General features: G+C 46.8%; 1 protein-coding gene across 1 annotated transcript in view; it reads right to left on the reverse strand.

Annotated features, from left to right (window-relative positions):
* Positions 1-24,922, reverse strand: part of ITGB3 (integrin subunit beta 3) — a 511,657-nt gene that overhangs the window by 298,402 nt on the left and 188,333 nt on the right. Inside the window, exon 8 of the mRNA XM_069634154.1 lies at positions 10,659-10,748. Coding sequence (XP_069490255.1) covers positions 10,659-10,748 — 90 coding nt within the window. The remainder of the gene's footprint in view (positions 1-10,658; positions 10,749-24,922) is intronic.

A 24,922-nucleotide genomic window follows, 5' to 3' on the forward strand; every position in this document is an offset into this window, starting at 1 on the left:
CCCTCCTCCAAACTCCACCCCCACCCAGCCCTTGTGGGAAACCCCTTCACATTATTTCCATGTCCACTACTGCCGGATACCGAAACTGTCGATAAAAGAGGCCATAATTGCACCATTTCTTCGATTGACTCAACATTAAAAGCTTTAAGGAGCTCGCTGTGATCTGAAATGTACAGCATGGTGACTACCAATACCATCCGGCATAAGGAAAGCCGGCTTCAGCGATAAAACAATCACCATTTAACAGGGCCTCTGCCATTATAGGATGGGTAAGAAATATGCATCGAATCTATGTGGCTTTTAAAGGGCACTTTCAGCTTAGCTAATGGATCCGTTTAATGTCAAGCTTTGAGCAAGCAAGGCCTTGATACCCTATTATCCCCGTATTGAGTCAATTTCATCTGAAGTACAGAGCCATGCAACCCTGCAGCCCACAGTGGGAACTCATTGAGCCTTTCACTGCCACCTAAGAAGGGATTTTGCTCCTTCATTGTCTAATCTGGTTATTGCAGATTCCAGTTTTTTTAATGAATTGTTTATTTGGATGTCCCTAATGTAAATGTTGGGGTGTGTAAATATTGGGGTGCATTCTTACAGTCCAATAATCTTCATCAAAACAGACTTTTGTCACCAAGTTCCTGAAGTTGATTTAAACAAGTCGGAGCGCAGGGTTGGGGGGCGGGGGTATTGTTTGTTCTTTGCAGACCAGGCGTCTCTGGTATGGAAAATTATATTTATGAAAATATTATTAAGAATTTTATTTGAGTATTGATTCAAATTTAAGTTTAGCACTTCAACATAGGGGAAACATATTATAATACAGGGTGTTCGATCAAGACCAACATGAGGTTAAGGAATGGTGATCAAAATCTATATAAAGGGGGCTTTTCTTAAGTAGCTGGAGCCTAGGTAAGCCTCTCCCCAGTTATAAGGGCCATAAATCAGCGATTCTTAAATTTAGCATAACATCTGGAAGACACGTAGTCATGAGTGTTGTAGCCATTACTAAATGAAGACCACTGCCACAGCTCCAGACGATGATGAGCACTTGAGTTTACTAATTGTAATAGCCTATTACTGGTAGAGATTTTCTTTTTTTTATTAAAGCTTGTTGGTTTGAACAAGAAATACCCCATCACTCAATCTGGGAGCAGAACAGAGCACTGTGACGAATCGCAGGATTCAGTCACTTCCCCACCAGGGAGCCTTTCTCTGTGAGGCTGGGGAGGTGAGCCTTCAATGCAATAGCCTCCCTATGGGTATAAGTAAGTGGGACCTCACCGGGAGAGACTCGCCAATTGGAAACAAGGACTCCGGTTCTGATGAGGAACTCCATGGCCAACCCACCTATAGCCCATCATTAATAAAACCTGCAGGAAGAAAACATGAACAACAAGCTTATTTGTGTTACTGTCACATAGAACCTTTCTAAAAACATGAGACGAAGAAAAGCACTGGAGCAGTACAGAGTACAAGTAGAACAAAGAAGAAGGATTCTGACGCTGCGCCGGGGAAGTACTATGTCAGCGTCAAAAATCGGAAAAGAGGTGACCTAGGAGAGAGAGAAGCCCGGGAGTTCCAAATCAGGTGTGCATGCGAAGCTAAAGCAAACAGGGAAGCACGGCTTCCGTGTTTGGGAGGAAGCTGGTGTGCGAATCCTAGCGTGTTGCACTCCAGAAAAACTGAAGTAAGAGAAGCCAAAGGACTGGCACAGTGTCCAAGGAGTAACTGAGTGAGAAGTGGTGGCGTGACCGAAATCCGGTGGAGTTGGGAGTCCCTAAACGACTCTGAGACCACTTACCAGAAGGCACAGTGGAGCATGCCATACGAAGAAGAAGCGAAGAGCTGAGAAGCCAACCTGACAATCACAGAAGAGAGCCCCGCTAGACTGCAGGCCCGGTGATGTGATCCCTGAGACATAAAAGGTAACAGGGAGAGCGGGAGACCAGGGTGGAGGATTGTAAATAATTAATGGAACATTCATACACATCCCAGTAAGGACCACACACTGTAAATATATAAGAAGAGTGAGAATGGTTACTGGAACACTCATACTCGTCCCAGTAAGGACCAAGTGTTGGTGATGAGTGAAAATGATTGCTGGATCACTCATATTCGTCCCAGTAAAGACCAAGTGTTGGAAATTACTGTGAAGAGTGATAATCAGTACTGGAACCCTTAAATTAGTCCCAGTAAAGACCAAGTATACTGGGACTAATTTAAGGCAGTATATAAGAAGAGTGAGAGTTATAATTGGAACAGTACTAGTAGTCTTAGTCAAGAAAATGATTTGACATTGAGCAAAGACAAAGTCTCAAGTTTAACTAACAAGGGAAAAACAGAAGTGTCCCAAGGAAAAAGGGGAATAAAACCCAATAAGATCAAGAGAGAACCGAATAAAAAGGAGAGGGAGAACCAGTGTGTGAAAAACACTGTTGAAAAGTTGAAGATCCCAATATCTGAACTATACGACTTGATAAAAGTAGTACAAAGAACTACGTATGAATACTTTACTAAAGGGAACTTGCAGAGAGACAAGCCCACAGGAGAGGGGAGCCATTCTACTGTGCCTTAGTTGTTTTTGTATTGGTAGGGTCAGGTTAGATTAGTTTGGACAGTGGACAGATCTTCCTTTTGGACTCAGTGAAAACTGACGTGCACCCTAGTTAGTTTTTGTTAGGTAGGGAAAGCCCCTAGTTTAGGGAATGTCAGGAGATTTCACTTTTCTTTCTTTTTTTAAAATTGTACTTTATTGTATTTTCCACAGCACTCAACTTAACAATTATAACTGTCACTACTTCTCACAATTGGTGTCTTCCTTGCCCAAACATTCCCATAATTCCATTTACATTCTAATGGGTGTCATAGTGAAATTACTCTTATTTCAAATTCCTGAACCCTTCCCCCCCTTTCCTTACATTACCCCCTCTCCTTATCCTCCCCTTCCACCCTGACATCAAGGTCTCTTATTTATCTACCACTCACTAGGTGCATAGCAGTTTCATTCCTTACTCATCTATTCTGTCACACTGTCCACCATCCTCTTGTCTTCACCCCCTAAATACTTACTTTGGAATGATAACCATTCCTGACCTAGCGACCCCACCCTTTCTTGTAAGGGTGCCGTGATAGCTTCCATCTGGTATAGCTCTTTCCCCTTGCCTATCCATTTAGCGTCCATGGGCAGTCTGGACCTTTTCCAATAGATAGTGAGACACGAGCGTGCTGCGAGCAGTAAGTGTCTAGGCATGTGTGCAACCTTTTCCAGGTACTACCCGTCTTTCTTCATTCCAAAGAGCAAGAACATTAAAATTAGGGGTCTGTCTAACCCCTACATATCTCTTTTTCATCCCAGGACCTCTTTCCAATACATCTGGACCCTTGGACACCCCCACCACATGTGCCAGTACATCCCTATTTCTCCACATGCTCTCTAGCAATCTGGTCTGATTCCTGTATAGCCTCTGGTGTGCAAACTGCCACCTAGTTAACGACCTATAGTTATGCAGCATATACTGCATTGATATAGAAGCTTTCCAAATCCCCCTACACACCTGTCTGCATCTCTCCTCATTAAACATTGTGTCCACATCTCTTTCACTGCGTCCCTACTGGTGCAATGCTTTGGTGCTCCCCATAGCCATTAGAGCCACATCCATATTGGATATCAACCCTTTAGACGATAGGTGCTTGTCAAAAACTATTTTGAAGTTAGTCAAAGTTCTGTCCAGGTACCCACCCATTGAGAATCTAGCAACAAACTTTTCAGTTGCATGTACATGAAGTGGGATATTGAGTCAACCCCTAATGCAGTTTGGAGGCCTTCTATTCATATGAATTTGCCATCTTTCCACAATTGTTCCGCTCTCACCCGGCCATACCTGGAATCTCAGCGGTTCGAGGATTTCATCCCTAATCAGTGGTGCCCACATACAGCTCAGGTGTGAGGGCCATGTTCTCACTCCTTTCATGTCTCCCTGCTGGAAGTGGTTGGATTCTCTTCAGCATCCTTGCCTCTGGCACCCATTGCCATTCCCCTATTGTTACCAGTGATGGTACCTCATTTTTCAAGGTCACCCATTGTTTATCTGTGTTGCCCATAAGGTGGTCAACTAGCACTCTAAGTTGTGCTGCCCTATGATAAGTTTCTAAGTGCGGTAATCACGCTCCTCCTTCCTCTTGGCTACGTGTTAATGTTTCATAAGCCACGTGGGCGCTCTTTCCCTGCCATAAAATTCTCACTAATGCTCTCCTTGCGCTACCAAAGAATAGGAAGGAGATTTCCACCGGTAGCATTTCAAAGCGAAACAACAATCTTGGCAACAAGTTCATTTTAATTGTGGTTAAACACCCCCCCAGACAACGTCCACTGGTTCCACCTTTCCATGTCCTTCAGGATCTGTGATCATAAAAGTGGGGAATTAGCGGCATACAATTCTGACAAATTCTTGGTAATATTTACCCCCAAGTATCGAATACTATCTGTCGCTACTCAGAGCTGGACAGAAAGTCTTGTGCTCTTCCCAAATCCCCAACAATAACAAGGGCCTCTGACTTCTGCAGATTGACTTTAAAGCCAGAGATCCCCCCATATGCATCTAGTATTTCTAGTCAATGTGGCATTGATTCCATCTGTTTCATTCCATATACCAGTACGTCACCCGCAAACATAGATAGTTTATAACCCTTACTCCCCACAGTTATTCCTCGTACCGTTTTCGTCATTCTAATGGCTTTGGCCAACGGCTCTATTGAAAGAGTGAACAACAATGGGGAAAGAGGACATCCCTGCTGCTTGTCTGTTTCCAAATTAAAAGGCTTGGAAGCTTTCCCATTTACCGAGGTCACCACCTTAGGGCACCTATAAAGAGCTCTAACACCCCATCCATCTTCTGTCGCAACCCATCTTTCCCATTGTTGCAAACAGGAGACGCTGCTCTACCATGTCAAACGCTTTGTCTGTGTCCTATGGTAGTAACAGGGAATCCTCGCCCCCATTCCTTATGGCAGCCAATAGATCCAATGTTTTCCTGATATTATAAACCCCTCGCCTTTCCTTAATAAAGCCCACTTGGTCCGTGTGAATCAGTAACTACTCAGCCTACTCGTCAGGATTGTAGTGAACATTTTAGCGTTGCAGTTCAACAACGAGATCGGTCTATAGGAACCGATCTATCCTGGCCCTCCTTGGGCAGTACAATCACCCTGGCATGTAGAAAGGAATCTGGCACCGCCCCTCCCTCCATTACTGAATTAAATAGTTTCTGAAGAAACGGTGCATAGTTTTTGTATCCGGACCTAAACCCATCATTCGCTTCATAGACTTGATTGCACTGTGTAATTCTGTTAATTCAATTGCCATCTCCAGAAACAACTGTTTATCTAATGACAAGTTTGCAACCTTCAGTTTATCTCGAAGGGTCGTCGTGGCTTCTCACTCTCTCTCCTCCTCCTCCGCCTTATACAATTCATAATAGTACCTCCCAAAGCTTTGCACTACTTCTTCAGGATTTGTTTTTAGGCTGCCTTCTGCATCCCCTAATCTCTTCTACCCTCCTCATTGCCTGTTGCGCTCTTAATTTTGTTGCCCGCATTATAATTATAATTGGTTATTTATAACGCACTTAATATCCAGAGGTTTCAATGCACGGACCCGGGGATCGAACCAGTGTTGCTCCGCGTCGTCTTGCTTCCAAGGCGAGCATGTTGCCCCTGAGCTATCCTCGCGAGACTGCATTGCAGTAGCTTTATAAAAGAATTGCGTTTCTGTAATACATCTTGTAATAGGGATTCAATTCCCATAGTAGTGTGTCTAACCCTAGCTGCCAGTGCCCCTGTCTCCCCTTCCAGGGTGCACTCCATCAGTCCTTTCTCTTATTTGTATTTATGCCCATGGGACAAAATCAGGCCCCTAAATGTAGCTTTCCCCGCATCCTATACCATGTCCAGCCCTACCTCTCTGGTGTTGTTAATCCTAAAAGAACTGTTTATGTAATCCCTCATGTCTTCCTGAAAATCTGCATCTCTAAATAGTGTATCATTGCATACCCACTGTTTTTCTCTCCGTATCTTGTCCCTGAAAGCAATAATCACCACTACTAAATCTGCGTCCTTCTTCTGACCCGCCACAGCACACAGTCCCTGCCAGCTGGCCAACCCCCAGTTTTACACCAAGTAGGAATTTCCTCTAAGGTAGAGGGTGTTAGATACCATGCAGTGGTCTCCAGGAGATTATTCCATTACAGCCTTTGGAAACAATACTATGGTAAGTACCTATGTGAAGGGCAGTAAAATTAGGATCACTCTGTTGAAAGTAGGAATGCTTCATGTAAAGGAATTGAGCATTTATAAATAGTAAATGCTGGTTACACAAAGAGGAAAAATCCCGCATTGCAGCAAGCAAAAATCCAATGGTCATGAAAGTAAATTTTGATGGGGGGCGGAAAATGCATCTATTGGACAAATGGGGTGAAAGATTAATGTTAACATGCACAAACTGTGCTCTCTGCACTTGTGGGCTTGGTTGAAAAGAACTCAACTGGTGTCAATTATCTGACAGACAGCCTTCTATTTCAGCAAACAGTCAATCAAAACAGTAAATAATTGGTTATTTCTATGCCCACCGTACCGTCGATTTTGATAAATTTGGCAGTAATCAAAACTCTGATCACGACATCAAGGACACAGGGCTGCTTCAAAAGAATTATAAACATAGCCACCTTGCTAACTTCCAACCACAGCCAACAGTAACAGAAAAGGAAGTGGGCAGTATACAGTAAATAGGAACGTATCCAGAAAATCCGGGACCAACTTCACGAGTTGGAGTGTTAAGAGGACTGAGGGTCAATGACCTGGTCTCATACTTGAGGTGCTGTAGGTGCTGTAAGCTTATTAACCTACCCACATGAGTTCAAGGCCACCCTGGATATCAATGGGGATGGGCTGGAGGGACAACCCTGCAAACATAGGGCATTACAATTGAAATCCAGCAATAGGAGATCTGAAAACCCAACTAATGACTGCCCAATCTCCAACATGCCCATCCTCAGACCTAGGTCTACTAACAGCTACTTGGCCACGTGGAAACCAACATCATGGACCAAGTACAACTAGGGTTTTACATCACAGAGGAAATAAACCCGTGCAGATGTCTATGAGGGATGACCTGGACATCAGCGACGACTCTGAAGAACCCAGTGCTGTTATTCCGTGTGCAGCTTTTGGTTGACTGATTAAAAGAAGACAGACTCACAGACATAGCACTACTCTGCATGAAACCATTCCTCATAGACAGAACCGAAACCACCTGACTACCCCCTTTCCAGTCAACCTTACGACTCATCATGTGTGGAGTCCCTCAAGAATCAAGCCCATCACCCCTACTTTTTACATATACGTGGCTCCTCTAATAAAACCCACTGGGATGGACGGCCTCCATGTTACGATTATGCAGATGACATGCAAATCTTCTTCAATCTCTCCCCCGACAAACACAAACTTAACCTCATCTTGCTAGATGTCTCCTCCATGTTGACTCATGGATGACAAAGGACAGACTGAAACGTGGGCCAAACAAAACGGAAATCATGAACCGTCCCAGCAAGTCAATAACCCCTACAATGATCTCCTGTGTAATGGAAATGGGAACTGACCACAAACTTCTCAAATCAGTAATTAAGGAAAACATATTAACCATGCAGCATCAATTAGATGTCCTAGTGAAGAATTTGTTTTCATCGATGATCAAATCAGACAAACTCAGTTTCCCAGACTAAACCCTTGCAATCAGATCGGCTGTTTTATCCAGGTCGGATTACGTCAGCAACACCTATTTTGGCCAGAAGGCTGTTTTCAAAACAACAAAGAGTATGAAGTGCTGCGGCTAGACTGATACTGTGCCCAGAACTAATGAGAGCACAGAACTCCAAGCGCCACAATGTCCGCGGCCGGGCAAATAGTTCAAAGCGCTATGATTGACTCACCTCAACTTACTCAGCGAATGTGGGGGGGGGGCAGGATTCATCCAAAGGAAAATAATACCTTACCACCCAACAAGGCCATTAATATCCAGCAATGCCCCACACAGGACAGTGTCTCGCTGTATCAGGAAACTCAAATGGAGGCTCACCATTTGCAGTCATGCCAAACTCAGGCTAACACTGACAACATGTATTTGCAAGTTACAGGAACAACTCACCTTTTGCAAAGCATTCAAAGACTGGCTCTTCACCAGTCCTTAAACAACACTCCCCCACCCATTAAAAAAAGGATCTTGCCAACCTAAGCATTGAAAGACCTATCCAAAACCAAACAACAATTGTAATACCACATCCCAGGTAAGATTTCCAGGGTTAGCTGGACTGTGAGCTGCCAGTGGAGAAGGGATGGCACCAAACGTCTAAAAGTGGTCCTGATGGCCGGGAGTGGGTTGAGATGGGCACGGGTCTAGCCAATGCAAAGTGGTCATGATGGCTCAGGAATGGCCTCACTGACATGCTCATTAAATGGTTGGATTATGGGGGGCTGGCAGGCTTTGTTTGGTCCACATGTTTGCAAAATGAAAAGGCTACAATGTGTTGCTGTACCATCATTTGAGTGGTTTGTTTTTATTGATACAATTAACATTTTGGTAAATACTGTACCATATGGATATGTGTAAAAGAAAGTCTAAAATGGGTCTGCAGTAGTTTTTATGATGACCTCCCAAGAAAAGGCATGACAACTAATGCTAGCCACCTCCCACCCTCAATAGCACCAGATCACAACACACGACTCCCACTCTGAAAATACACAGGCTAACACAGGGGACTCCATCACCTCAGGACCGATGTCTCAACGCCTACTTTTCATAAAAACATCACAAGAACCCACTACAGAAGCAGAAACATACCTCTCCTCCCTAGTCTTAAAACTACTCTACTACAGACACCACACACAGCTGCACAAACAATTAACATTAACAAACTGTGGCACATATTAACCACAGTCACCCAATAAGCTCTAAATGAAATCAAGAGCGTTCACACCCCGTAGAGTCCATCACAGCAACGCAGTCTTGCCCTCCTCCCTCTACTCCCAATAACTCGTGCCCTACGCAACCCTTTTCTCTTGCAGGTTGCAAAGCGGCAAGGGAGCATGAACATGGCAGATGTTAAGCTAGGTAAGGCTCAAAAACATAACATAGCATGACACATAACATAGCCCCAGTGTTCATGGGTTTGTCCCATAATTGAGATATGTCGATGACGTAAGCTTGTTGGCACAACAGAATGAAGGTTTCTATTAATCAATGGGAAGGATGGAGACAGTAGCAGAAGCGGGGCCTGGCCGATGTTGACCTCAGTGTGTGTGATCTGCTCTAACAATTGAGATATTGTTACGCAAGATATAGCATAGGTAGAATAGTCAGGGTGCTCCAGTATTATCTGCAGGGCTGATAACCCACAGGTAAAGTCTTTGCCTCGGCCTCGTCAATGTTATTTCAACGACCCAAATTACTTCGTTGCAAGCCCAAACAACCTGTCCTACAGTAGTTTAGCTCACAGTGCTGCACCAGAGAGGGAATATCCACTTTCATATCAGTCTTTCTGGCCTTCCGGTGCTGGACTCTCATTGCGGGTGGGACCAGACGGATATGCAAATGCAGCATTCTCCTCTGATATGTAGGAGCTAGCTCCTGCTTGTCGACCCTCCGGAGTGGCCTCGTTTGTGCTCAGAAGAGGGGCTCTCACACTTTTGGAAAACTTCAAAAGGCTGGGCCTTTCACACTAGCTTAGTAAAGGTACTTCCAACATGGACCTCTTGCGCATAGAGACATGCGGCAACACAGCGCCACTGCACTGATGATGCCCAGCGAGGCAGAAACACGCGCCTGAGTTTGTTGTTTCTACCGTTGTTTGGAAAAGAATTGCCGGGCAGTATGTTGTTGGACTGGCCTTGTGGGTGCAAGTAGACTGATATTCAAATTCATATTTCTTCCCTGGGAAAGCACAGTGAGCTAAAAGGTGGTTCTAAACCCCCCTGAGTGGGTATGATCCAATGGGACAGGCTGTTTGATCTTGTTCGTTCTCAGTAGAGGGGCTCGGGCTACTTGTCAGTGGAGACCCCATCAATGTCTGATATAGCATTTAGGATTCCATGAATGAGTAGTCCACTAAGACCCCCCCCCCCCACTCAGTCTTCTTAGCTAATGTACTATATAATGTTTGAATGAACACGCTGCCAAGGCGTGCCAGCTGTGCTGGTGAGGCTTGCCATGTTGGCTCCCCCGCTCCTCAGCAATGCCGAACTCTTGAAACAAGTCATAGAACTGATGCTGCATCAGAAGGAATTTCTAAAATGTTTTTTGTGACATCGCCAATGTTCTGCAAGTATGACCCATGCACATTTCGCCCACTGCCGTCTCTCTCTCTCTCTTTCTCAAGGCCACCATTTACAAGAGCATCATCTCAGCCCTGTCTCCTCTCATCATACTTGCAACATTGACAGAGTTACAATGGAAATATTTTGGAAACTCAATTCTTTGACATATCACACAACCGGTATATGAGGATCGTATGAGCTTTTGATCGCAGCGGCAGACTGCATATTTACTCATTCATAGGGATCAATTTCCCTCCAGGATGACCAAGCGACAGCAGCCTTCAGAAGAGACTCACCTCGTAGGAGTCCACGATCAGTTGGATGACATTGCTGGAGTCCTGGGATAAGACGCCGACGGTAGTTCCAGGGATCAGCTCACTGTATTTCTAGGTGGAAATAAAAGCATGATTTAAAAGTTTGTTTCCTGGGCCCAACTTTGACATGTTCATGGATGGCATTGGCTTAAACCACCTCTTTAGACAGGCTTGATTTAACCACTTCTTTACCCTGTGTCTGCACCATCACTGTGCCAGTTACTGACTTGGATATGCCCCTGCTATGCAAGTGGTTGATTCCTGCTTCCAGGAGCCACCGGCCACCCAGCTGTTGACTTGCCATGGACGGCAAATGAAGGTATTAGCATACTTGATCGAAAGAAATTAACCTTGTAAATTTGACAGAATTTTTCTGATGGTTTTTTGGGGGAATTTCGGTCAAACCTAATTAAATATATATATGGAGTGGATAAGGGAATAGGTTGGGGGGGCAAAGTGCGGTTGGAGGGGGGTCTCCCCCCACATTTTAGAACAAAAAAACGACCAAACAAATTTCAGTCAGATTGGAAAAGGTCAACATTTTCCGATCAAGTAGACCTAAACCCAAAGGAAGAGCTACTCCACCATCCACCACCACTCCATGTCATCGAGGACTCCAGGATTGTAGCCCCGAGGGTTCTATGTACAAGCGAATGCAAAACGATACTGTAGTCCAATTGGTTCCATGGAAGCAAACCAAGACTACGGCTACAAGCATGCATTAGTATGTTAAATGAAAGTCCAGGGCTGGAGTCCTAGTGTCCGGGTGACATGGAGTCACAGTGTCACGTGTGAGGATGTTGCCTCCGCCACCATACAGCTTGCGAAAGAGGATCTGGGATTAGAGTCCCAACATGCTGCAGAGCATTTGCCTCATTCCTACCCTCTGCGTTCCATTTCCTGTAAATCCTGAGGGCACAAAAGGGGAGGGACATTGGCTTCAGAATAGACAGTTTGGACTGACAGAGGTATCTTTATGCCACAGGGTGGGGGCGGGGCTCAGATACTGCAGGGGGGGGGGCGGTATGAGACGGTGTCATTTCCTTAAGGAGTGGTCCACCTACAGACGCGATCATGGGGGTTGACGGGGGGAGGGGTGATTATATGGCCAGCGGTGGTGTCATGCTTTTTTGTAGGGGGGTATTTTGGGGTGGGGTTTGTTGGTGTTGTCTTGTTACTGGTTTGCTATGAAAAACAATAAAGAAAGTTTATTTTAAAAAAAGAAAAGAAAAAGAAAAGAAAGTTTGGTTCCCGAATTTGATGCGTCATTAGCAAGGAACGTGAATACTTTTTTTCTAAAATTTTAAAAATCCTTGCCATATGTGTTACATAGACTGCGCCCTAACCCAACTAAGGTAAATGCATAGCCCAGGGGTGGAGTATGATGCCCCTCGAGACATGGATTTACCTGGCAATCCTACTTACTGAGGATTCTAGTATTTGATTTAATAAAAGTCAATAATTGCTTGTAAGTAGTAAATATACATTAGTTATCCAAACTACTCCTAAAACTGTATTGGAGCTGAAGGAGCCACAACAGCCAGACTTACATTAATGCAGGGAAAGACGCAGCGATTCTAATTCAGGTACCAGTCCTTTGCCCTCGCAAAATCTCCAAATGCATGTAAATAGCTAGCATTCACTCTTAATCAGTGACATGTGCCTCCTCACCAGAGCAGACAATAGGCTACAGCACCAGATGCATAAAAGGGCCAGCAGTGAATGGACTCTGGGGAAGCAAAATGGCTTATGCCACGCCCCAGAAGGCCCAGGCAGAAGGAGGAGGGGCAAACAATTAGGGTAAAAGAGAATAGATAAGGCAGGAGCTGACGATTGGTGTTTTGATTTATGCCAACCCAACTCGGTTCCATTTCGCTGTGCTGCCTTAGATTAGGTCTAGATATGAGTTTTTTGTGGCCAAAACATTTCCTCCTGGATCCCGTTTGCTGTTGGTGTGCTAGGCAGCAGCCTAAAACAGCCTTGTTGTAACGTTGGTCCTGGGAACCTTCCAGATGGAATTCCCTGTTATGCTGTTATCACTTTCAGCAGAAGTCTAAATATCCCACTAGTGAGAACATTGATAGTGCCTGGACCTGTAGGAAGGCTGCAGTTGCCTGTCTCATCACTCTTAAATTAGCACCTGTAGAGGGGAGGGGGATTGCACCAACCAATCGGAAGTCAGGGAACACAGGCTTTATCTTTTGGTATAATCCTGCTTTACTTTTAAGCTTCCTTCGCCTCTCTCCCAGCCACCATGATTTTTCCTGTCACTGCTAATGCCCCAGGCCCCATCTAGTCAGCTGTCCAACCACCCCCTACAATCTTCTCGTGCCTCCCATCCCCCCTACCCCGCATCACTAAGCCAATAGCCTTCCATACCTGCTGATGCTGCCTTCAGTCCCATTCCAGCACCACTTCAGATCTGCTCACCAGCCACCATGGAAACAGAAAAAGGTCAATGGGCCTCATTAGGAGTTTGGAGGCAGCCATGCCCTTAGTAAGGGCATGGCTGCCTCCAAACTCGGGTCCGGGTCCCCTGAATGGGGAAATACTGGGCCATTCCGAGGGCCCGGTATTTCCCCATTCAGGGAACCCAGACCCGGACCATCCCCATTCCCATTTGAGCCCCCATAGGGCTCAATGGGAATGGGGAGCATGCTAACAACGGGCCCTTTAATGACGGGCCTGTTGTAAGCATGCTGGCCCCATCGCGAAACCCGCTAAGGACGTCTGGTAAAACCAGACGTCCAGAGTGGGTCCCGCAAGTGGACCTCGTAATAGGCCGGTATGGGGTTAACGGCTCTGGCGCCTTTACCGGCGCCGTTAACCCCTTACCGCCCACCTCTTAATGAGGCCCAATGTCTATTTTCTGTTTATCAAGCAACCATTTTTGTTTGCAGATTTTTCAATGAGATAAACAAGTAATATTAACATCCCCAACGCCAGCCCAGGGTACTAACACCGTGGTCTGGGGTTGACTTCTGTGGCAATGGACCTGAGCCCTCGCCGGGCACTCAGTGGTTAATGCTATGTAGCAGTGCCTTTCAGCGATTACACTGCAGCAGGCATCCTACAAATCTATACTTATAATAAAAGGCCAGATGTATGTTTGTTCGATGATGTCATGCGCAGTAGAGGTTGCCCGAACGCGCAGAAAGCTCCGCTAGTGGTCCTACTGTGTCAATGAATACATGCACTTTGGCGGGTGTACACAGGCCTGTACACCAGTCAGCAATAAAGTATTGACCGCATATTTATTTATTTATTTATTTATTCACATTTATAAAGCGCACAGCAGCCCTAAGGCATCGTGGTGCTGTTACAAGACAATGAGCTTAGTTACATAGTACAGTCTTCCTAGTGCACAGGAAGTACATTACAGGGTTACAGCATACAATGTAGAGGGCTGACATGGTGTGAGAGGGGATGATGGAGCAGACTTCGTTGAATAGAGTAGTTTTTAGGGCTCTCCTGAATGCTGAGAGGGACCTGAATCATATAGTAGTCATAGATCATGCTCTGTGACCATTCCCACGGCTTGCAGCAGCTTCACTGATTCCTCCCAGGAACTTGTAGTCCCTCAAATGTAAGCACACAGCAAGCACGCAGGAGCGTGCAGCCGTTCATCAGTGGACACCCACTTTGTTTAGAACCCATGCAAGAGGAATGGGTGATTAGGAAATTCGTTTAATGCCCACCTCTGGCATGGGGCAGCTGGCACTTTGCAAGTTCGAATCACACAGCAGGGTCGACTCAGCTCTTTATCCTTCAGAGGTTGATCATTTGACAAGCATTACATTGCATAGTAAGAGCACCTGTCAGTACAGTGCAAAAAGCCTGGGAGATTCGGCATTAAATGCTATGTAAGAACGCAGATTGCTGTTATTATTGTTTGCATGTAGTTTTCTTGCATTGCTTCCTGGGACAATACCTAGCTTTTCAGCCTGACAAAGACTTGCTTCTCATGCAGGAACTCCTAATTATTTGGGGGGTAGCTATCTTTCTGAAAAATAATTTCAAGCAGACACACAACAGGATCTAGCGTCTGTGAGGAGGAAGGTGTGTTAAAAGTGGACACAATCCATCTCCTGTGCAATACACAGTGCACATTCAAAATGTTACCACACAACTGCCCTTGTTTATTTGGCCCCACCCCCTTCCTCTCTCTGAGATAAGGACGAATAATTGGCAGGGATTGTTTTTTTGCTCAAATAAAGGCCTTTTTCTTCCCCGCCTGTGACCGCCTCCCGCTTCTTGCGCGGCAGGTAAAGGGAATCCATTGTACCTGGTTTCACGAGCCTCTGTGTAATTTAAAGTCGACAGTTCACTTCCCTGCGCCAGTTTCCCAACAGTAACAACAATGGGTGGACGTCTAGCGGCTGATGCAGATAAAAAGAAGGAAAATGGAAGTCAACACGGATAGGGCTAGCGGTAAAGGGCATCGCACTACGCGCAAGGCTGTTGAGTTCCTCTACACAGTGCAGCAGTATATACTATACTTAGCCTTTTTAGTATTCCATAGTATTCTTTTTGTGAAAACCAATTTATGAAGACTACTCATTGTGCTGAATACTCATTTATTACTAAAATATTACTAACCACAGACTTCTGTTTCATTTTAGGCATCACTTAGTATTGAACTGTGCATTACCACTACTGAGAAGCCTCAAAAAAAGATTAAACGAAGACCTTCCAGTTTGATGAGGGCTTGCCTAGATCAGCACACACCTTTACGATAATATCTGCTGCTCGCTGCCAGTTGTAGACTGGCCGACATAAGTCAATGTTGACGCGACTATTGCAACTTGCAGTATCAATGCCTACCCCAAATTTTTTGATTTATTATTGTTGTTACTGCCGGTGGGTCTTACAGACCTTGTTTGATTAATCCAAGTCACTCCAACATCTTTTTTGTAGAAAACTCTGGCCTTAGTGCAATTTTACTTAATTTGGCACTCCGGCACGTGTTGCTGGACCTGAAGCCCATAACTTCCCGATCTTAGCCATCCAACACTTCTGCCTGTCTCCTGCTCCACCCCTAACCCCCTGATAGGCCAGAAGTTCCCCTGCATTCTATACCGAGCGAGGATATCTTCCTGCGCTCACCTTCAAGTCCCGCTTTACTGCCGGTGATTCATACAGGCCCTGTTTGATTAATCTGTGTGGTTCCAACATCTTTTTGTGCAAGTTTATTTAATTAGACACTCTGGCGCGTGTTGCTGGGCAGAAGCACATAGATTCCTGATACTAGCCCTCCAACCCCCGCCTGCCTCCCGTACCGCCCCACCACCCTGATAGGCCAAAAGTTCCCAAATTCCCACTTCCTCCGTGAGCAGCCCTCTGCCCGGTCAGCCCGGTCTGCTAAGAGCCCCAAGGCAAGGGGCAGCTTCTACAGAGGCAGCTTCAGATTGTGTTTGCCAGTGTTCGCCAGTGGAGCCTGCAGCGCAGCCGTCAACCAGCTGCGACTGACAAGGTAACCAAGGTTCGAACAGGGGGATCAGCTATTGCTGCTCCGCATTTAACTGTCCAACCTATCTTATTACCAACAAAGCTTGCAGTCTGCAGCACGAAAACCACGGTTGTATGCTAGCCATATCTCACATCTAGGTAGATTGTGTTAGTCAGCATTATCTCGCATTTAGCCATATTGTGTTAGTCAGCCATATTTTGCATTTGGCCATATTGTGTTTGTCAGCCATAGCTCTGATTTAGCCATATTGTGTTAGCCAGCCATATTTCCCATTTGAGCATATTGTGTTAGTCAGCCATATCTCGCATTTAGTCATATTGAGTTAGTTTGCCATATTTCGCATTTGGGTAAATTATGTCAGGTAGCGAAATCTCGCATTCAGGTAAATTGTTTTAGGGGAAACATAATTTGCACGTAGGACAATTTTCCCACGGTGCACTCTTGCTGCCCCCGCTTTCTCTCTCTACCCAGGTGTCCCAAATCTAGGTGTTATTGCATTTTCTGCTGTGCCCTAATTTTAGGCCCTTCTCCCTCTTTCCAGGTGTCCCAAATCTAGGTGTCTCTGCATTTACTGTCATGAGCCAATTTCAGTCACTTTTGCCCTATATGTAGGTAGCCAGGTACTGCTACCCATAACTGTTAAACTTATTGATGCTTCATCTAAGTTAGCTGCTTATACTAGCCGCCGTTGCCCCTTTTCTGTGTGTTCACGAGACTGATCAGACTCTCTTAATTCTAGCCTTCCCTTCTACAGTGGTATCTCAATCACCGCTACCCAGTGCCTCCAACATGTCCACCACGAGCCACATCCTTACACAACCATGGCAAATAAAAACACCCTTAAGCCAGACGCACACACTACCTAGAAGTCTATGCCCTCACCCTCTTCCCATACATCTCTACCACACTCACCCTGACCCACTCTCCCACACCCTTCAACCCACCACACAACTCCCCTCCCACTTTTAAAAGCAGCTCTCAAGCACTCCAGAATACACCACTCTCGCCCTGTACCACCCACCCTTGCACCCTAATTCTGAAACCCATTACCACACGTACCCAGAATCATACACACACAGACATGGCCTTTGGGCCAGGCACACTATATAAATAAACAAAATACAAATACAAATACACAAGGAGCTCTCAGACCTTCGAGAACACACCCCATCTGCATTTTATCCATCACCCACACACCCTCTTTCCCAATCTCAGTACAGCCCACACCCAGAATCCCTCCGATTGACGCACTCTCTCGACACATGCTACACCACTCTCATACACATAGAGCTTTCAGACATTCCCCTTCAAACACCACCGGACCCACATCCCTCACCCTCACATCTTCATTCCTGAACCCACACCACGGTCCAAAAAATCATGTCTCCTCCAAGCCATCCATTCGAATCCCACACACATACTGACCCATCTCCACCACCACACCCCCACAACTCACTCACCAAAGGATCTACATGGCCCACCATCGCCCGGTACATAGCCCCCTACCAACTACCACTGCTGACCCCAAACTCCAAACCCTCATTCCCGCCCTCTCTCACTGGGAACCCACAGCTCCCCACTTCCTCTTAGCGCTGACCCTCCAACTCTCACATCAGAGGGGCACACTGGTGTGCCCAGAAAAATTGATCCCTTCACCGTTCTCATCAACCCTTGCCCATTCCCTACCTGTCCCCCACCTTCCCTCTCCACTATCCCAGGCTGAAGGCCTTCACCCTCCTAAAGCATCCCATTGCCCAGCGTCCAACTCCCAGACCAGAGGGAAACACACCCTGCACCTCTCTTGCTGAACCCCTGTCCCTCGCCCCCTCAGCTACAAACCCAGAGACCACCACACATTGTCCTCATCCCATCTCTCACACGAAGGGAGGCTCCCCTCATCTCAACTGCCTCCCCTGTCCTCCCCTGTCCTCCAGCACCCTCCAAACAGACACCCTCCCTCACACACACATTCAACCTGCCTCACACTCTCGCACAACCAACCCAGAGGAATCCCAGGGGTGTTGTGACAGCTTACACCCACCCCCTCCACAGTCCAGCGTGACATCCATCTCCCTCTCTCTGACCACACCTCCCTCAGCAAGAATGGCCCACCTGCTTACCACCGTCTCCATCACACCGACCACCTACAAAAGGCCTACCCCATCAACCCCCTTTCCTTTGCTGAGCATGGCACGTCTTGCCCTTTCCTGAACCATCGCCTCAACCCCCTTTCCTGCTGGCACCCCCACCCTCTCGCACACTCCTTCAGCACCCATATGCACAAAACTCAGAGGTAGACAACGCCCCTTGCCCTCAACTTTGCATGCCCCACCTGCCCTGCACCTCTCGACCCAACTTGCCTCTCCTACCCCACTACCATGTCCCCTCTATCACCCCTGCCACCTTTCCCTCTCCTTGAATAGAGTATCCTCCCTTTCTCTCTCCTTCAACCCTCATCATTTCCTCTCTTTATAGCCCGTACACCATTCTGCAACAACACCTAGCCAGACACCTCTGAACTACCCACCACCATGCCTCAACCCTCCAAGTTTTTTGCTACCAACCAAACCACCCATTCCACGCCACTACCGAGTTGACCTGCGACCACCTGTCCTCTCTTCCCGGTCACTAACCATCCACAACACCCTCTACACACTCACTACAGTATTCCCCCTGACCACCTCTGCCTGTGCTAGTACACTGTCCTACCTTATTGACCCTCTCCCCTATCAACACCAACCTTCCGACTACCCCGACCAATTCAACCCGGCCAACCCCAGATACCCGGATAAACACCACCCCTGCTACTCCTCTCAAAGCCACCTGCCTCCTCTTCAATGCCCGCTCTCTAGCCAAGAACAAACACAGCATCTATGACCTCATCACTTCCGAGAACCCCGATCTTATCTTCATTAACGAAACCTGGTTCTCAGATTACTTGAACCCTATCGTTCACAAAGCATTCCCACCTGACTACTCACTCATCATCCACAACGGACCAACCAGTGGAGGCGGTTTAGCCATCCTACACAAACCTCACATCTCTATTACCTCCACCGAAACACAACACAGCACAGCTAACTGTGAATCCATCCTAGTCAAAATCTCTCTCTTGCCTACTCTCTCACACATATTCCTGCTTGTCTACAGGCTGCCAGGCTACGACAGACACTTTGCTAACAGCCTATGCGACTCACTAGCATTCATTCTAGTAAACCACCCGGCACTCACCCTACTGAGAGACTTTAACATCTGGTTTGACCTCCCCAACAACTCCATGACTTTACCCCTATTTGAGAGCCTTGAGGCACTCAACCTCACCCAGCACATCAGAGGAGCCACAAATACTGCTGGCCACACTCTGGATGCCATTTTCAGCTCTTCCGACCTACAGTCCTCTTCCAAACCCCAACCCCTCATCTGGACAGACCTCTCTGCCATACCTTTGTCCATCCTCACACCACTGCCACCCCCACGCAACCCCTACATCTCAGTTCAAGTGCTAAACCAAGGTCAAGATACTACCGGACCTGACCGAGGCGTTGCTAAGCACCCTTTCATCACTTCCGACCACAGCTATATCCTTACCCACAGAAACTACAAATCAGAGATCTGAAAGGCCTAAAAAGCCTATTATAATAAAAGGATCCTGGACTGCCATAGTGACAGCAAAAATCTCCACAGGATCATCAAAGAATTCATGCACCCCGCCCTGCACCACAGCCTCGACTGGCTCCTCACAAACGCTCTGCAGCTCCCTTTCTGAACACTTCCACGAAACAGCCCTAGACAGGACGGCCACCCTCAACACCAAACTCTCCATCGTGTTCACCTGCTCTATTAGACCCATCCGCTCTTCACCCTGAGAACCCTTATTTCTGCTCTTTCAGCCCTATCTTGAGCAAGAAGTTCGCAAAACTACTATCCATCAGCCAACTCTCTGGCTAACCCCTCGACCCTTTTCCCGCCTCTCTCCTCAAAGAAATCTTCACCTCCACCTGTGCAGGAGTGTAACGCTCACCTGGCTCCCACGGAGGCGCTGGTCTGGTCTGGGTTGCTGTGGCCTCTTCAAGCATGATGCGCAGAATTCGGACCACCGATTGAACAGAACCCCCAAATCTTGCTTGTCTGGCCCGTAGGAATATCCTTCTGCAGATGAGAAAGGGGATTAACTGTCTGCTGAATAGTGTGCTTGCTCCCCCCTTTACCCCTTCGTTCTTCTCTGACTTCCTCCAAAACCCCCGGTTTAAGCTCACCTTATGGTTTGGAAGGATGAACTCTCCATCCTGCTTCTGGTGCAGGGGTGCGCGTTCGTCCAGTTACTTCACTGGTTTTCAGAATGGCGCTGGCAAATCCACTTGACTTTTCTGAGCGATACGCCGTAAGTATGAAGATGCAAAAGTTCAAGTGTGAGCCTCCTTTTATGTTGTTTTTCCTAACCTGTGATCTGTCCTTTATTTCAGGTGCAGAACAAAGGCGATGCGTTGAGGGGTTAAATTGCCGGTGGTAAAATCAGGTGAGTTAGTGATGAGGGCGACCCTTCTAAATGTCTTTATAATTCCCCAGTAATGTCTTTTGTCCTTTCCCCACAGGGGCCGGGGTGCGGTACCTGCCAAAGATGCGGCGCCAACCCGAGATGTGGAATGGTTCACCAAGAAAAGCCGGTAAGTAATATGGCTGAAAATTCGGCTTTCCTCTTGTGTTCCCTTGCTCACCTTTTGTTTCTTCTTCTCTCCCCTAGGTGCAAAGATGTGGCGACCGGTGCTGAGAGCCGCGATGGAGCCGGGCGGCGTCTCGGGAACAGGTGAGTGAAGCGCGGCGCTGCAGCGAGCAACGCGGTGCTTTTAAATGGAAGTCTTCCTTCAGGAATGCTGGCGCGAAGATTCCGGATGCAGGTAAGAAGGTTGAATAAGTTCTTGGTTTTCACCTTTCTCTTCTCTTCTTTCCTTACAGGTGTTCCAGGTTCGAGGCGGGAGTGGCTGGAGTCCAGGTGCAGGAGCAGACACGGTGAGCATTCAGCTGCTGGGATGCAGAACAACGCGAAGCACGTGTGGCTGCCCGGGCGTGGCTTAAATAGCCTTGGAAGAAGTTCCAGGTGAGTATTCTTCCACATCCCCACCCAAGTAACAAAATAGTTCCTTCAGAAAAATAGTCCCTCCTAAGCCTCATTTGGCTTGGTTCTTCATGCAGCATGGTCTGCATCAGGTGAGTGTGCAGCATGGTCTGCTTCAGGTAAGTGCACCAAACACTTCCCCTTATGAGCCTGGCGCCTATGGCGCCAGGACTGATGTCCAACATGAGCCTGGCACCAACGGCGCCAGGACAGAGTCCAAAGAGCCCCTATAAAGGGCCGCTGGGCTTTTACCCGGGGGCGTGATGCCTGCTCCCGGGTGTGCTGGGCCTGGCCTGGTGCTCCGGGGGTAGGCATCATGACAGCACTCCCCCCCAAGGCCCCTCCCAAGGTCGTTCCCTCAGGAGGTTTCGGTTTGTTCGGGAAATTCCGATGGAACCTTTTTACTAGCCGAGGTGCATGTACGTGGTCGCTGGGTTCCCAAGATCTTTCCTGAGGCCCGTACCCCTTCCAATCAATTAGGTAGAAAAGTTTTGATTTTGAGATCTTAGAGTCCAAAATGTTCTTCACCTCGAATTCAGGCTCCCCATCTATCTGGATTGGTTCTGGTGGCTTTATTAATCTGGTTCCTGGTTGCACTGGTTTCAAAAGCGACACATGAAAAACGGGGTGAATCCGCATGTTAGCTGGTAGATCTAGCTTGACTGCCACTGGGTTAATTATAGCTTTGATCGAGTAAGGGCCTAAATACCTTGGATTAAAAGTCCGAGGTCCCTTGAGCGATAAGTGTTTGGTAGCCAACCATACTTGATCCCCTATTTGGTATGGAGGCGCCTCCTTTCGATGCAGATCCGCATTCTTTTTGTATTTCCCTTTCGCATGTTGTAAGTGTGCAGTAGCATCCTTGAAGGCTTGAGTAATCGTAGAATGCAAATGGTCCACTGCGGGCATTTCGAGGCTCAAAGGTGAGTCCAAGTCTGAAGTACGAGGGTGATGTCCATATAGGGTATAAAAGGGGCTCTGACCAGTTCCAGAGTGTATCGAGTTATTGTATGCATATTCAGGCACCCATAAAATATCCTTCCAATTACCATCCGATTGGTGCAACATACATCGTAGATATTGTTCAAGGGTCTGGTTCGTTCTCTCTGTCTGACCATTGGTCTGTGGGTGGTGGCTGGTTGAGAGTCTTAGGTCGATTTGTGCCAGTTGACAACACTTTTTCCAAAAATGAGAAATAAACTGGCTTCCCCGATCGGAGATTAGTATGGACGGGAATCCATGCAGACGGATGATATTTTCGAGGAATTCCTTGGCAAGAACAAAAGCTGAAGGTAATCCTTTCAACGGAATAAAATGGGCCATCTTGGAAAATAAATCCACCACAACCAGAATAGTATTGTATCCATTACAAGAGGGCAGGTCCGTGATAAAATCTAGTGACAAGGTGTGCCAAGGTGCTGGTGGAATGTCTAAGGGTTGAAGAAGACCGGCGGGTTTTGTTTTTTGACCTTTGTTTTGGGCGCAAACTCCACAGGACATCACGAAAGATTTAATATCCTTTCGCCAAGACGGCCACCAGAATTGTCGTTTAATTTTTTCCTCTGTTTTGGCAATGCCAGGATGTCCTTCCATCAGAGTATCGTGATGACGGGAAATAACCAGTTCTTGCAATTCCTTTTCTGGCAAAAATAAACGTCTTTGGAAGTAAGGTAAGCCAACGTTGATTGAAAAGTCAGACCTCCTTTTGATCCAATCCTGCAAGGCTGAAGAGTCCAGGAATAGTTTTACCCGTGCTTGAATGTCTTCAAGGGTTTGTAAAGTGGTTATCCCCAAGATTCTTTGTTCGGGAATTATCGGCACAGGTTCTGAGTTTGTGTCCATTTCTCCCATTCCAATTCGAGATAGCGCGTCCGCTTTGCCATTCTTACAGCCGGGACGGTAAGTGATTACAAAATCGAACTCAGCAAAGAATAAAGCCCATCGGAGCTGTCGTGAAGACTGAGCCTTGGCAGTTTTTAAATATTGTAAATTTCAGTGATCACGGTGATGGTATGCCTGGCGCCAAGAAGATAATGCCGCAAAGCCTTAAAGCCTCCTTAAATAATTCCTTATCGGTGATTGCATAATTTATCTCCGGCGGCGAGAACTTTCTGGACCAAAATGCTACGGGGTGCCGTTGGTTGGTTTCGGGGTCTCTCTGAGACAGGACAGCTCCCATGGCTAAGTTGGATGCGTCGGTTTCGACTATATATGAGAGATCAGGACGCGGGTGTTTCAAAATAGGTGCGGACGTAAATTTAGCTTTTAATTCCTGAAAGGCCTGTTCAGCTTCCTCTGTCCATTCAAAACGTTTATTCTTCCGCAAGAGTGCAGTGATGGGTTGCACCACCCGTGAAAATTCCGGGATAAACCTGCGATAAAAATTGGCAAAACAAGCATGCTTTGGACACCTTTCACCGAACTAGGTGATGGCCATTTGAGGATGGCATCCACTTTCCGTGAGTCCATTCGGACCCCTTTTGGTGTCAGGATGAATCCAAGAAACTCAACCTCGGTGGTATGGAAAACAGATTTTTCCAGTTTTGCAAACAGTTTGTGCTGGTGCAATTTCTCAAGGACGGCCCTGACATGTTTTCTGTGATCTGATTCCGAAGAGGAGTACACCAGAATGTCATCGATATACACGACAACACAGACATCAATGAGTTCCCGAAGGACATTGTTCATGAAGAATTGGAAGGCATCAGGCGCGTTGCACAACCCGAAAGGCATCACCTGGTATTCGAATAGTCCATATTTTGTACGGAAGGCCGTTTTCCATTCGTCGCCTTCTTTTACTCGTACCAGATGATAAGCCCCCTGGAGATCTAACTTGGTGTATATGCAAGCGTCCTTCACCTGGTCAAGGAGTTCAGGGATCAAAGGCAGAGGGTAACGATTTTTAACAGTTATCTAGTTCAATGCGTGGTAATCGATACAAGTTCTAAGGTCGCCTTCTTTTTTTGGCACGAAGAACAAAGCCGAGGATGCCGGAGACTTTGACGGGCGAATGAAACCATTGGCTAGGTATTGATCTAAATATTGTCTCAAATGCAGATTATCCGGCTCAGTAAGGGCATAAATCCTGCTACAAGGGGGTTGTGCACCGGGCACCAGATCGATTTGGCAATCGTACGATCTGTGAGGAGGTAACGTGTTGGCCTGTTCCTTTTGGAAGACGTCCTGAAAGTCTTGGCATTTCGGAGGTAGTTGCATGGAGACAGAGGTTACTGATGCTAGACTGATCTTCAGATTTTCTGGGTAGCAGGTTCGTGCACACTCCGGAAAGGTTATTCTCTTCGCTCGCCAATCAAATCGAGGATTATGTGTCTCTAACCAAGGGATTCCGAGAATAATCTGAAACTGTGGAGCCTTGATTACATCAAACACAACTGCCCCCCGATGGCCGTCTGGACCTACAAGTGTCACCTCAGCTGTGGAATGTGTTACCGGTCCCGAGGCAATTTTGGTTCCATCAACTGTGGTGATGACATCTTTGCTGGTTTTAGGACGCAGAGGGAGGTTAATCCTGGAGACCAATTCACGATCCACGTAGTTTCCTATAGCCCCACTATCGATGTATGCCTTTATTGCATGCAACCGCTTAGGCTGTTCCGGATCTACGAGGACCATTGGCACAATGAAATGCGAGGTCTGAGAGTT

The sequence above is a fragment of the Ambystoma mexicanum genome, chromosome 13 (assembly GCF_040938575.1).
Source record: "Ambystoma mexicanum isolate Mex_15411 chromosome 13, UKY_AmexF1_1, whole genome shotgun sequence".
NCBI lineage: Eukaryota > Metazoa > Chordata > Amphibia > Caudata > Ambystomatidae > Ambystoma > Ambystoma mexicanum.